Source organism: Dermacentor andersoni, chromosome 6 (assembly GCF_023375885.2).
Source record: "Dermacentor andersoni chromosome 6, qqDerAnde1_hic_scaffold, whole genome shotgun sequence".
In the NCBI taxonomy this organism is placed as follows: domain Eukaryota; kingdom Metazoa; phylum Arthropoda; class Arachnida; order Ixodida; family Ixodidae; genus Dermacentor; species Dermacentor andersoni.
Window position 1 is genome coordinate 150,628,936 of NC_092819.1, and position 15,759 is coordinate 150,644,694.

Here is a 15,759-nt window from a genome sequence, read left to right on the forward strand (position 1 = left end):
GGACTTGAGCAAGGATCTCCTCTGTCTCCATTGTCGTTCACGCTTTATGTTAAGGACATAGAAGGACAACTGGAAGACACTGAGTTAGGGTTTGATTTATCCTAGATGCGTAATGGACAAATGGTACAGCAGAAGCTCCCTGAACGGATGTATGCAGATGACATAGTGCTACTAGGGGACGATACAAGTTTACAGATGCTTGTGAATATGTGTGACAACACAGCAACAAGTCTAGGCCTCAGGTGTAACAGAGAAGTCAGGAATTATGATCTTTCATGAAAAGACGAGTAATTACGTGGTGTCAATTCAACAGCAAGTCATGCCCATAGTGTCAAGCAATATAAATACATCGGCGTATACATAGACGAAGGAAAGACTTACTGAAGCACCAACCAAGAAAATCTGAAAGTAAAGGGCAAGCAGAATGCTGCAATAAAACACAGAGCACTGTGTGGCCACAATAAGTATGGTGTGGTGTGTGGATTCTGTAAAGGAGTAATGGAGCCAGTGCTAACATTCGCAGATGCCAATCTGTGTCTAAAATCGGATATCTTGTTGTGTTTGGAAGTGAACCAAAGACCGGTTGGCTTTGGGAGCCCATGGTAAAACAAGCGAGGCAGTGCAGGATGACAAGAGTTGGACCTCCTTTGAAGTCAAAAAAGCACAGAGCAAAATTAGGTTTCAAAAAGGCTCGGGAATATGAACGAAAACAGATGGGTGGCTAAGGTGCACAAGTATCTGTACCTGAAAAGCGTGGACACAGGATGAAGAGGTCAAGGAAGCTAGCAACCAAGTACAGAGTAATTGAAACTGTAAATGACAACCGTGAATGATCAGAAAGTGAGAAACGGGCAGTTAATTGGATGCAAAGAATGGAAAGAAAAAGGACCGTGGAGGCTTACAAGAATAAGAAAAATTACTAGAAGGGAATACCTGTATGTATAACACAAAGGGCAGTATCCTGCTATTTGAGGCTCGAGCTGGTTGTTTAGGGACAAAATTATACCGGAGCAAATTTTCGGAACTAGATGAGGCGTGTGTTTGCTGCAGCAAAAATCCAGAGACCACTCGGCACGCATCAATTAAATGCGAAGGGATTCACCCAGTAAGAACCGTGTGTAACGTTACACCTTCCAGACGCGCTTGGGTTTAAAGTGGATGGAAGAGTCAGCTCGTCAGCAGTCAAAATAAGCAAGAAACGTTTAGTGTATTGATGGGAAAAAAGCAGTGAAGAGATTGTTACAACTGGATCTCTTACAGTTATTGCTAGCAGTACAAGGTAGATTTTGAAAGAAAAAAAAATGATTAAGGAGATATATACAAAAATGCTAGATAAAAAACATATAGCATACTTGATAAAATGAAGCAGGCTAGATGACCATTTGTCACTGCCTCGTTTCAAAGGAGATCCCATTAAATTATCATCAGCGCGGAAGGTCTCAAAAGCGCTGTTTCAAACCATCGATAGCGAGCTAACGATGCCCAATTGGCACAATAGGCAGTTAAATGGCACCTCAGTGGCTGGCAAATGCACCTGGTAGACAGTGGGTATGACATGTCCCAGCACATGGCCTCCGAGGTTTTCAATGCGCTGCGACCACCACCCGATTTCAAGGTGTATGCCTAAGAGCTTCCCTGGTTCTCAACATTCCGGGTCCTGCGCCATCCTTGGAGAGTGGTAATGCCACTGTCTTTTATCTTCTTGTTTCAGTATTGAACATGTCTTTTTTTGCAAGCCTATCATGAAGCATCCACTGGTAAATAACATGTAATACTTTGCACAGACATTTTCTTTTGCGGTCCAGTTTCATTGCAGTTGGCTTTAAGTGTGCATTTGCTTGAGCCCACTGTATATGACAGCTCCACTTTCCATTAATGATCGTCGCCTGCTTGCTGGGACAGTTGGTTGCATCATGTGAAAGTAGCTGTCTAAACTTATAACTTGGGTGTGTGAATATCAATTGAAATAAGAATATTTAGCTTCGAATATCAAATCGAATAATGATATGCACATGCATTTATTAGCAAGTTGGGTTAATTTGTTACTTCAAAACATTGATATTGCATTTTCAATGTTAAAAAGCTAGGCTAGTAAGTCTTATACTAAGACATTGCGATTTCACTCGTGTTAACTTGGAAAATTTTGTAATTCCTACTAGTTGTCCTCGCCAGTCTGTGCCTTATAATACCGCATCAAATGCCCGTAAACTTGGATGCACTTGGCCCTGTGCCAGTCTTCGCTCATCGCTCTTGCCGTCAAACAATAAGCTCAGAATTTGGGATGACTCTGCGAAAAAACAAAAAGTGCACTTTCACTGCCCCTTGCTACTGAAACGCTGTCTTTCCCACAAGGTTTAGACTTTTAGTCTCTAGAGACGAAGAAGCAAATTTCGCTAGCAGCACAAGACCATTGCAAAATTCAGTACAACATCGCACCAATATTGTTAAATTAGATAAAAACGAATGCCAAGAACCATGCTTGCTCCTGCACAGCCAGCAATATATTCGATTTGACTCGAACATTCAAACATTTTTCAGTATCTTTCGAATTGAATACGAATAAGAAAAATACAATATTCAAACTTTTAGAGTATTTGCGCACCCTTGCTTGTAACGCAAGTGTAATCGGGGGTGGGGTGTGCAGGTGCAGCCACCAGTGGGGCACTGGCACCATCCGCAGCAGGCAAACGTAAGCCCTGGGACCTTCAGGGTCGTCTGCATGATCTTGAGGAGCGCATGAAGAGTGTGACTGGCGAGAAGGAGCAGCTCAGCCAGCAGAGCACCAGCCGGGTGAGAACAGTCTACCTCCCTGCTTCCCTCGCCCTTTTGTTCACTTGCTCAGTTTCATGCTCAAGTCCACAAGCCTAGCAGATAGGCTTTGACAATGTGGCCACTGGATCGCGTGTGTCATTTACTTTGTCGGTGCTTCTCTCTTTCTGTCCCCTTACTCTACTCCTTTACTTATTCCCCACGTGCCGGGTAAACTAATATAATTACTGGGAGAGGTTTGTTAATTTATTTGCGTTAGCATGGTTGCACAGTGAGCATGACCCTGTTGCTGAAGAGAAAGGACGAGGCAGTAATTTGCTGACAGCAGGCATATTGCACATCAGGTGCAGAGTCGTACTTAGTGTCTATGTGCCTGCATGTCTAATCAGGCAAAATTATCGATCAAGCACTCGGTTATACTTAGTGTAGGTGGTAGTCCAGAAGAACTACACATTATGAAGTCTGTCACAGTCGTGGTGGGTTCTTCCCTAGTTCTTCCGGACTGTCACCCACACTAAGTATAACTGAGTGCCTGATTGATAATTTTGCCTGACTAGGCATGTGTGAGGCATATAATCTAATTATGACTTTTCACCTGATTAATGATTTCGCCTTATTGGAAATTAGGCTTCTCTGAGGCACATAAGACATGAAATGTTTCAGAGAAGAGGCTTCAAGAGCCAGTGCCAACACTTGGGTATAACATGTGACCGCAAGTAAAATTTTTACGTGTTCTTGTTGCAGCTGCAAGAGCTCGAGAAAATCAATGTTGAGCTTCAGACCGAGCGAAACAAGAATGCGCAGCTGACCACAAGGGTCTGCGAACTCGAGTCTGCTCTGAGGTGGGTCATACTTTCTGCCTGAGTGTGTCCTGATGTTAAAAACTACAGCAAACCTTGGCTATGGGATGCACGCGAGCATTCACTATTTGCACACAGTGTAGACACCATTCTTGACAACATGTCTTTGGCTGAATGCATTTTATTTGACTTATTTAAAGCCTTCAGCAGAGTGTGTCATACACTGCTTGTTTATAAATTACGACTATTAAAGCTTGATCCCTGCAATATAACCTGGACCGAGCGTTTTCTTGTTAACCATCCTTTTTTAGCTTAACAGCATAAATTCTACAGATTGCACCGTCCATTGCGGTGTACAGCAGGGCTGAGTCCTCTTTTCTTCATTTATATTAACCGTTTACCATCTTGTGTTTCCTCATCTGTTTTTTGCCGATGATGGCACAATTTTCCTAGAAGTAACAGGACCTAACGACGACACTCTTCAATCTGACATTAACACTTCCTTTGACTTGTGTAATACATGGCTTATGGAACTAGTAATGCACAATGAGCGTATCTTCATACAAGTACCTTGCAGTTCACATTTCTAGCAACCTAACATGAGCTACTCATACCTCCTTTTGTCTGCGACGTTAATTGCGTGCTTGGATGCTTTCTTCGTAACTTCGCAATCTCACCTTTGTCTCCAAAACTAATGTTATATAAAACACTCATTCGCCCTCAGTTGGAATATGCTGCATTAATTTGGGATCCATATTTACATTATTTTGAGTTATTTCCAGTGAATGTACCGAATACAACCGAATTGTGAGAGTCAGGTTAATGAAAGGTAACCTTAAACTATCTATGCTTGCTTTTCGTCGTGCAATGCTCCAGTTAAGCCCTTCTCGCATACTTTATCATCCCTACTTGCATGAATTAGTAATATTTCCTCCCCATTACATTTTGCACAAACTGGACCGTGCTCATAAGGTGGGCATTCCAGTGTGTAAAACAGTTGTAACTAGAGTCCTACATACCATGCACATGAAATGATTGGAATTGCCTTCTGAAATTGTTACTAACAATTTGAGATCATGAAAAATGTGCCTTTATAAACCAATGCATTGTAAAAATGTCCTTTCTGTAATGTCTGTTGACCCCAAGGGCATGAGGGTGTACTTCTCATGCTGTCTTTACCGCTAATTACATGCTCGGATACTTTTGTCGGAACTTCACAAAATCACCATCTCTTAAATGTCATATAAAACAGTGAACATTCAAATAATTCAATTTGCACATTGAATGTCTAGTATAATCAATTTCTCGAATATTCGTTTTTTCCAAATACAGTCCTTGCCTGTTAGAGCAGATCGGTATACAACATACTCCTAGATATAATAGCCTATTCTTTTCACTTAGTTTGTCTGCCCTTATTGTCGATGCACCGAATTGCGCTTTTAACGGACCTGACTAACTTTCTATTGGCTGCGAAGGGCAAATTTTGGGGCAAATTTTGTCTAGATGGGGTAAACACGACATGCTTTGTGGCGGCCATGCGTGCATGCGGTAGTGCTCTGCACACGACTATATCCAGCTGCTTGCAGAAGCTGCGAGACTGCACTTTTCCTTAGAGAAAGAAAATACATCAGCAGGGTGTCTACCAACCACGAATTCTCAAGGATTTTGTGTAGTCTGGAAATACTCGGGGAATTTGTGCTTTTATCGGAGAAAATTAGCTGTAGTTTTATTGAAAGGGAACGAAAGTCGCTGTAATGCTGGCTCTAGTAACAGTGAGGAATCGTAACGAATGGTCTTTGAGCCGAGTCGTCGGCTGGAGGAGTTGCCTGTGTATAGTCAACGACAGACTTTCCAGATGCCCGATAATTCAGACGGCTTCACGGCACCACCACGTACCCCATTGGGCCAGTGTATCAGAACGTCTGAAATTTCGGATGCAACAATCCTTCACTGTCAGATCTTCTGGAGATTTTGCCATCAGCACAGGTCCAAAACGGCATTAATCAAAGCCACCACTACCGCCATTTTTGATTACTTGCCGGCTCTAACCGGCGCTCTTGCACGCAAATCCGCTGGCAGCCGTACCCACCACCATGACGATGCTAGGCCTAGCTGCTTTGACATTCGCGATTAATAAGCTTCTTGCTGTTTGGTGCTATGGTTTTCATTGAAACAATTCGTCGCTGTCAGCAACTGCACCGCCACCACCTTTGTGGTCCTCGCAATCGGCTTCGAAGCTTGGAAAACACTGCGCCTTACATAATGCCTGTTTCCAAAAGTCAGCTTCGCCTCAATACAGAATTGTTACGCTGTAAAGCATAAGCGAAAGTACTTCTTGTGAAGCGTAACAAGCCAAGCGGTGGGAAGTGCCTATTGTCACGGGACACAGTATGTATTCCATACTTATACACGCTTGTACCCGCCATCTCCTGTCGCAGTACGAGCACCGATATGCCTAATAAGTGTACCGGCAGGCCTGCAGAACTTTTTTGGATATGCCTGTGGCGATTTGAGCCCTCAAGGGCAGTAAAAGACATGCATTCATGTTTTAGAACTGCCCACTTCTCGGACGTTTTTGCAGCCCCTAGGGCCTGTGAACATCGGACGTTGACTACAACTGTCTAAGAGGATGCTTCAAATGGTCCATGGGGCGAATGCGCGGCGGAAGGAGGACGAGAACACAAAGGAGCTACACATTGAGGAATGAATGGGAAAGGAAGCGTGCCATCGTTCCTTTCAAGGAGCTTGAGCTCAAAAAACAGTGGTGGCTGATGCCGAGATGCAGGTGACCATCATCCAAACCAAATAAACACTTAAAACCAGTGAAACGCAACATTGAGGCGTTGTGCGCGGGCTGAGAGTATGTCAAGACAGTTGGGGTTGACTTTCCAACTGCTAAGAGAATCTCACTTGTTACAAAGTTCGGGCCTCATACCAATGAGCTTGCTATAAGTTGATAAAAATAGCTCGTATTCGAAAATATTTGCTTCAGTATGCATCTCTTTTTATTCGTATTTGAGTGTCCGGCTCGATTTGCAATGGGTTTTGCCATTTCTTTCAAAGATATTTTATTTGCTGTGTACTTTACTAACCCCTCCCTTCTGTTCTCTTTTGGAATGAAACAAACACGACTTCTTAATATTCAAACTGGATTAAGTTGTTCTTTTTTTTATTTTTTTAGCATGCTTACTAAAGTGACAGTATCGGGCGACATGGTGGCTTGACATAAAACAGAGTTCTGTTTCACTCGGGGAATTTCGTAAAGGCACTCGGGGAAAACCTGCAAAACTCGGGGAATTTGGTAATCTCAACTTGGTAGACACCCTGTTCTCTGTATATTACGCAGTCATCTGGAAAGGGTTTAATTTTATAATCAATGATACTTGTAATGTCATTGATAAAAACCAAAAATAACAGCAGACCTATTATTGGTCCCTGTGGGATCCCTGATGTAACAGGCACTGAAGCAGATGGGATGTTTTTGACGACGAGAAATTGTGATCGGTGAGAAGTTTTTATCAATGCAGTAATGGGTTCATTGCCAATCACAGCTGTAATTTTGGCAGTTAGTTTAGTATGGCACACACAATCGAACGCTTTACTGAAATCTAGCAAAAGTCAGTTTGATTATGATTATTAATACTTAAAGCAAGATTGTGTACCACCTCTGTTAGCTGACTGACTGTCGATAAACCTCTTCTAAAACCGTGTTGAACGTCTACTAGAAAATTGTTCTTTGAAATTTGTGGTTAAGTGTTTGAGAATGTGTTCCAAAATTTTACGTCATGTGCTGGTAAGTGAAATTGGTCTGTAGTTAGATGGAAGGTTAGTATTGACTGACTTACGAATCGGTACAATTTTAGCAATATTCCAATCTTCAGGTAGGTCTGACATTGAAAGTGACTTGCGGTAAATAAGGCCAAGATAGTTACTGTTGCATTCAGCATATCTTTTCAAGAACTCGTTGGGAATGTTATTGAGACCGTTTGCTTTCTTCACGTCTAACTCAAGTAACTGTTTAAATATTCCGAAGTTGTTTATTGTTAATGTGTCAATAGTTGGGAATGATGACTGTGGCAAATATGGAATTGTGTTATTATCTTTAGTAAAGACTGAGTGAAAGTGTTGGTTAAATTTATGAGCAAATGCCAATTTTTCCTTGCGTGGACAATGTGGTGTTGCTGCGGGGCATGCACGAAAAAAGTTCCAAAAGCGTTTAGGGTTGTTATTGATAAGGTTAGGCAATGTTTCATTGAAATATGTATGCGTCGCGAGCTTAGTCTTTAACTTCAACTCGTCGGTAGCACAGAATAGTTGCGATTCTTTTTGTCGTGTACTTTCATCTTTCTTTTTTGTTACGCTGCAAGTGTCTTATTCTGCACTTAACGCGAATTGCGTGTTATCCGAGGATTGTTTTTGTTTTGTTCTTTTTTTCTGGATGTAATGACGCATGCAGTGTGAGGCTATACACTTGAAATGAAGCCAGAGATCATTGACAGGAACAGAACTATCGTTAGCCATTTCGTAACATTCTTGGTATTTGTGCGCTAAATAGGTCAGTGTAGCAGAATCATCTGCTTTTTGAAAATGAGGGACAATAACTTCAGTACTTTTGGCTGTTGCAGTGCATCAGAGGGCCAGCTGGCACTTTGGTATGTTGTGGTCTGAGATACCGTTTATGATCTCAGAGTGGAGTAGATCTAGGGGGAAATTGTCATTAATCAATATTAAATCTAGGATGTTATTGCTTGTTCCTTGTGTTTGCGTAAGAGAGGTTACAACTTGATGAAGCCCAAAATTTAGCATCAAATCAATGAGCTAATTTGATGAGAGTGAAGTGTGATGCATGGTATTCCAGTCAGTACCAGTTAAGTTGAAGTCTCCCATAAGAATAACTTGGTTGCTAGCATGCTTCTGCATAAACTCCTGTACAGCAATAACACTTTCGGGACCAGGAAGAGGACTTCTGTAAAAGCAACCAGTAAGTATTGCAAAATCATAGCACATAATCCTGCAGAACACAGCCTCAACATCTGGAACGTCGGACATCAATGCAAAGGGTAAGGGCTTCTTAATAAGCAGAACTACGCCACCGCCTCGAGTTGGTCGATATTTATGGATAACTCAGTGATTTGGGGGTGCTATATCGTGGCTGTATATTTCTGGTGAAAGCCATGTTTCAGTAATAGCAACAATGTCAGGGCTGTGCTTGAGTAACAGGTTTTCTAATGCTTCAATTTTATTGACAATATTTCTCGCGTTCACATTAAGCAATGTTATTTCTGTGAATGTTTGTGGCTTCGAGTTACTCTTCAACTTCCTTCGGAATATTTTTTTTTAACTGCGGCTTGTGTTTCTTTCGTCATCCCAGACAAATATGCCGTCATTTATGTAGTCTATCAAAAAATATACTTTTTCTTCTCTCTTACGGTTTGATTTAGTACTTTCCCAGAGTTTTTTTCTCTTTTCCCGAACTTTACCACTGAAGTCTCACCTATAGAGTAGTTAGTGTGCTTGTGTTCGTAGCCTTTCTTCAGTATCGTTGATTTGTTATTGAGTCGGGTAGCTTTAAGATGACCAGTCTGTTTTTATCTTTATTCGTCCCATGGCAACTGGCTCCAAGCCAAGGGTATCCTTGATGATCGTTTGATTGACTCTGTTTCAATATAGAGCTGTTTTCGCCCTCAACCTCGGATAGTCCGTAAACAAGATTTGATCTTCCACTGTGGTTTTCCAGATCAACCCTGCTTTCTAATCTTTTAAAGGCTCTTTCCAACTGCAATATGTTGTTTTCCCATGAGACTACTTTTTCTTTAAGTTTGGAGAGGGCGTCTATCTTCTTCAATTTCGGTTAGCCGATGTTCTTTGATATCTTTTATATTCGTTGCGATATCCTTTAGTTTAGCAATCTGGTTTAACTTGGGGCCTGGATTGTCTTCTATATCCCCAGCTACTAAAAGAAGTTTCCATAACAACAAAACATTGGCAACTGCAACAAGCTGCGGGCACGGTAGCATGAACAAGGGGTTACTAGATCTAAAACATTTACAGTGTCTCCTCCTCACTTGCATGAAGGACAGCAGGTTAGACGTCTGCATTCTTGTGGTACTGCCGTGCCCAATACTCCCGGCAGTGAAGGAAGACCATATATAGCCGGTAGTATAGGTGGCGCTCGATGCCGGTCATGTGTCCAGCAGGGTGCGTCGGTCGCCGAACCACATGGCCAGTTGTTCCAGCACTGATAGAAGGAATCATCTGGCGCGTGGAAACTGGTTTTGATATGCGCTATGCTGATCATCTCCGGCAGCAGCCTGGTGCGCACATCCCCACCGATAAGGAGTATGCTGACGGCGAGCTGCATGAAGCACAGCGGGTTAGACGTCTGCATTCTTGTGGTACTGCCATGCCCAATTAAGGGGGAGACTCTTTTTATAGCTCAAAATTGGGCCAAAGAATCTTTTCGCCTTTGTTTGCTCCAGGTTGATGTGGAACATTTCTTTTTGCTAACATGCGAATTGTTTTTCCTCATTTTCTCAAAGCAGCATTTCTGATGGTCTCGGTTTCTGAGTGGTGATATCCCTGGTTCTATTTGTCGCAATAATTTTTTTTTTTTGTCAGAGGTAGACAATTCGGACTTTTCTGCCTGCTGGAGAAGCAGCAGTTTTTGCGTAGTCTAGTGAATGTCTTCCTATAGGAGAGCGTGCTTGATACTACTAAAGTGTATAGCACCAAATTGAAGAAGAAATTCTGATACTAGTCCCAAACATGTTCATTAAAAATTTTAAAAAAGAATGTTATATAAGAATGTCAATGTTGCTTCACACAGAGAGAACTTGAAAAAATTCTAGACTGCAAGATTTTAATGCAAGGGACCTGTGCAATATTCCAGCAAAGATCAGTTTTCTATGTAAAGAATTTCTTGATGTATAAAAAAACATTAAACTGCTGAGGTCAGCTCCCAGCTGTATTCTCACGCGAAAGTCTACTCCCTGCATGGCCGCCAGTAGATGATCCCAACCAAAGGGGGCTACAACCTGCAGATAAGGACGGCAATCCTTAGACCATACGGGATATCTTATGTAAGCACAGAGCAACTTTCAAATGATTCATTGAAGAAAGCGAAACTCCGTTATGAAATCTGACACACCGAAGGTGTCGCCTGAGTCAATGCTGCTTCAAAAAATTTAAAACTCGCGCACAGGTGCATTAGAATTCATTGAAATGCGACCTTTCCGTGGATGAAGGGTGCACGATGCCATCTTGGAAACTACAAGTGCTCATTGCTCTGACCATGCCCATTCTCCGGGTGTGCTTTCAAGATTCAAGTCTGATAGGAAAAGAAATTGGAAAAATGAAACTTAGTAGTACCTAACACTATAAATGGTGCTTGCTGTCCAAGAGTGGTCAAAAAGGGGCAAAACAAAAATTTGCAACCTTAGATAGCGGGTGGTGTGGGTAGGAAAGTGCCAGAGGGAAGTAGGACTGTAATTTGAACAAATATTGCAATAATCTTCAGAAAGGAAGATTTTTGTCTTGGGTATTAATACAGTAAAAGCTTGTTAATTCGAAATTTCGGATAATTCGAAGTAGCCGCCGTGGTCCGTCCAACAATGCGTTGTAAGCAATATGTAACGGATCCCCCTAATTCACACTGAAATCAGCACTGCTGCTGATAATTCGAACTCTGCGTTATCAGGAATGGGGAGAGTGCTAGTGCGCGGGAGCACGTTGGCGGCGATTGTCACCACAAGGCTTTGCTCTTTCCCTCTGTGGCCATCTGTAGCAGGTCGGTTTTCTCCCTCTCTCAAGATCTTCTAGCTAAAAATGTGGATGTGGCGCTGCGTGATTTTATTTATTTATTCACTTATTTATTCATTTATTGTGATAGCAATTATATGGACATACAAGCGCATTACTGCTGTCGGCGGGGGTGTCGGCGTCACCTTGACGTTCGGTATGAAGTCCTAGGGCGATAACACCGTCGCCGTGTGCCCTACGCTGTATGTGCAAGTGAAGGCGTTCGAGGGTAGCCGAGTAGAGGGGCAAGTTGGCTGGAAGTTCATTTTGTAATAAGGAGGTTACTAGTGCTGACGATCGCGGCTCAATCTCGCCCGCGCGATAGGGATAAATGCGAAGAAGCACGCCATCTTCTCTCGTGAGCGAGGCACCCAACGTTGCGAGGAGCGCGTTCTCTCCGGCAGCAACTGTGTATGCGGCGGCTGCATGCGGTCGTGCGGCCATATCTTGGGAGCGATCTACGTTGGGGACAGTCTAGTTGCGTCGCTGGCTAGTAGCTTTCTGCGTGGGGTGTGTTCTCTGCGCTAGATTTGCATTGAAGCGATAGACAGCATGAATGTCACTTTGCTCGCCACTGTTGCCATGTTTCCTGTGGCCAGCGTTTTGACAACGAGTGTCCGTACTCATTAGGTGGGATGTGTTCATATTTGATGTCCGCGCTGACACCATGCTTAGTATTTTAGTTAGCAAGCGAATGTTTACAAGTTGATGCGGCCAATAATAGTACTATTTTTACTTCATATGGCTGTCTAATTTGCTATCGAAATCGATGCTTGCCTTTTGGGCGAAACTGCCTCTTTTTTTCTTTCTTTTTTTCATGTCACATCTTGGAGGTTGTGCTCTTTAACTACGAGGCTTTCTGCCGAGAAGCGGCACCAGGTAATGTTTGATTCAGAAAAAGGTGCAAGGCACCACAAACGAAAAGGTGTAGGGGGTGCCAGTTATGGTGTACCGGGCTACACCCATTCGCTACGCGGTTCAAGGGTGCACTGCACCGCAGTGGCACCTTGCCTTGCACCACGTTCAATCGAGCATGAAGGAGTCGAGAAGAAAATGCACGACTATGGAGGGGGGTAACTTGTAATTGTTCGTAGCTCTCTTGATACGAGACGCTTCACACAAATTGTGGTGCGAATGATTAACTTTAGCTGTACCCTATGCGTCTACAAAATTTGTCCGAGTTGTTTCAGGGGCCCTTTAAGTGGAGTATCCCCCGTGAAGCTGACTTTGTGAAAGTCAGAATCGCTGCAAGCAGCGATGAAGGGAAACATTAGAATGTGCGGATTGGTTTGACTGCTTTTTCTGGTCTCCGTTCATTCAGACCACTGTTGCAAACAATGTTGACCTGCTGTTGTCGGGGGTCCCACATGGAGAAACTAATATGTGGCTGTTGTTGTGTCACCTCATTGCTTTTTGCACACTCCTGCAATGTTTGCTTCTTGTTATTACTCTCCAAAGAAAACGAAAAGTGCTTTTGTTGATCAAAACAAATGTAGTACTTCTATGTTTATTGGCTCTGTGCAGCTCGTCGGAGGCCGGAAAGCAGTCGGCCTGTGCGGAGAGGGACTCGCTGTCCCTGCAGCTGCGCTCTGCCACGCAGCAGGTGGCCACTCTGGAGCGATCTCTCGCCGATGCCACAGGAGCGCTCGCTGGTCTTCGATGTGAGCGTGCTGCCCTCATGGTACAAGAGATTCAACTCTTAAAGTAGTACTTATTGCCCCAGTTGCTCAGTGGCTATGGTGTTAGGCTGCTGAGCACAAGGTCGCGGGATCGAATCCCGGCCATGGCGGCCGCATTTCGATGGGGGTGAAATGCGAAAACACCTATGTACTTAGATTTAGGTGCACATTAAACAACCCCAGCTGGTCGAAATTTCCGGAGTCCTCCACTATGGCGTGCCTCGTAATCAAAAAGTGGTTTTGGCACGTAATACCCCATAATTTAATTTAATTTTAAAGTAGTACTTACGCCTCTGTTAGTTCGACCCTGATTGGGGTTTCGTGTCGGTCAGCATGACGGCAACTTTCATTTAGGCCGTTGTGTGTGGCATTGCACATGCGGTTCATGTCCGAAACTTTTTTCAGCACCCGAAATTTCGGTTATTTAGTGCTGGAGTAGGCGGCGGTGCTGAAAAATGGCGCAAATCTGAAAAATTTGGTACGAAAAATTTATTGGCGACTGTATTTTGCATTCTTGTTACAGAAATGTATACTTTAAGGCACCTGCAAACAAAGATTTGCTTCACTATAGCCGCTACTAAGTTGGACACCACATTTTCGATTTCACTATAAGAGTAGAGCAGCCCATTGAATTAAAGCATGGGCAACCCAATTTTTAATTTGCTTCGTTATATCTGGTAATTGGTTATATTGGTGTTTGTTTTATCAAGGTTCAACTGATTCGACCACCATGAGCTGCCATTTCTGCTTTAAAATCTTCCTGGGGCAGGCACAAAATAAGCATATTCGACTGGAAATGTTTGTTCGACGCATTCGTGGTACCCTAAGCACTGCCAAGACTGTTGTTCCTGCTATTGAAGTCTCCGTTTGAGTCGGCGCAGTCGTGATTACCAGCCAAGCTCAAATCGTGTGGTGAAGGCTAATTTCAGAATCGAAACAACAAAGGTTTGGTCCCTTAGAAGCCTACATGCACCAGCCAAGATCATTTGTCAGGATTGAATTAGCCAAACAGTAAAATTAGTTGCAGTCAAATTAACAAAAGTCCACTGTAAAACATTTTGGCTTTTCATTATTTTGTGTGAAGAGAAATATCTCACTACTTACCTTATGAAAAATATTGCATCTGTCAAAATGGCATAAATAACTTACTGTACTTGTCTTCATTAACCAGTTTTGGTACCAATGCCCACTTGGTGGATGTGTCATGATGTCGCGATTCATTGCTTGCTTTGTTCCCATGATAAGCTGCGGCTGCCACACCGCCAAAAGAAATGAGCGGATGACTGTTAATTTTTACCTCCAATGGCATCATATTTAGCCTGTTACATGTCGGCAAATTCCTCTGTCCGGATGTTGCGGTAATGTTGACATGTCTAGCCTTTCAAGACCAAATTGATTATCAAATTGGAACATATAAGCGTTTCCTAGCCTTCACACATGCTAGTGTGCTCTCTTTTGGGGGGGGGGGGGGGGCAGAAGTGTGTGTGGTTAAGCTTCTAAAACTTAGAAAGTGCATCAAATCCTCTTTATTAGGTCATCCAGTTTGGTGACATTGCAACTTGCTGTAACTTTTGAATATAGATGAAAGCCAGTTGTGCAGACAAGCTGTTGCAGAGCGTGCCACTGCTAAAATCCTTGCAGGCAAAAAAAAAGGTTGCTGCCCTTCATTTTCTTAAAACACAAGATTAACATTTGGCGAGATTTTTGTTTGGAGAATCAACAACTTTTGGTGTTTCCAATTCACTCCAAGCATAACTGAACTGTTGATTTTAATCAGTCTGCGTATTGCAACATGAACACACAAGGACATCTGCTTAGAGCAGGAGTGGGACTCCTGAGCCAATTACGCCATTTTGATACAAATGCAAATTCTTGCGCCAAATGCAGGAAATTGACCAAAATTGCACCACACTGCGTCAAAACAGCTTCGGCATGTGTGCTCTGGCCATGGCCACCGCTAACAGTGAGCAGATCCGTTCTTCAAGAGTGCAGTCGGTCACAATCCCCATATACACGACGGCGCTTCCTGCACAGTTTCTCATAATTTTTGCGCTTATAATGAGACTTCTCGGTGCACGTGCGGCCACTCTCGGCTGTCGTCGCTGATGTTGGAACGGCTAGCAGAGGTATTCTGTAAGAGTCCACCTAGTGGACATGTCCATTTTGTCTGCTGTTAAAGTTATTGGCTGGGCTGCGCGTCCGCAGCAGCAAGGTGCCACAGCCAATCGATACTTCAGCAGCAGACGAAACGGACATGTCCCCTAGGTGGACTCTTACAGAGTACCCCCCCAGGGTGGCTGCATATAGGGTGTACTAGAATATGGTTCAGCGGGCTAAGCGGTGTGGTGCTCCCTAGCTGAGGCGCAAAACAATGGAAAGTGGGCTGATGGCACTGTGAGTGAACTAGATATTAGGGAGGCGCACACTGGCAGTGGGTTCTGCGGGTGGGCGGCTGTGTCCCCAGGGCCGGTATAATGTAAAACTATTCCAGTCCGTTTTAATGCCCATATGGGTGCAGCCTGAGCCATTTTGACCTATCGCGAAGGGCTAATGGCAGATTTAGAATAAAGATTAGAATAATTTGACGTTATACCAAAAAGTTGGAATTGCCCTGGTTTATTATGTAAAAATGTAAGGATAGTAGTTTTATCAGTCGTATTAGCCTGTAATCATTTGCTTACTAACTAAATTCACAAGCACTGTCACGGGTCCAC

At 43.3% G+C, this 15,759-nt stretch overlaps 1 protein-coding gene across 1 annotated transcript in view; it reads left to right on the plus strand.

The window, feature by feature from the left end:
* Nucleotides 1-15,759, plus strand: part of ncd (non-claret disjunctional) — a 107,618-nt gene that overhangs the window by 37,382 nt on the left and 54,477 nt on the right. Inside the window, exons 5-7 of the mRNA XM_050171964.3 lie at nucleotides 2,645-2,790; nucleotides 3,514-3,611; nucleotides 12,891-13,047. Coding sequence (XP_050027921.2) covers nucleotides 2,645-2,790; nucleotides 3,514-3,611; nucleotides 12,891-13,047 — 401 coding nt within the window. The remainder of the gene's footprint in view (nucleotides 1-2,644; nucleotides 2,791-3,513; nucleotides 3,612-12,890; nucleotides 13,048-15,759) is intronic.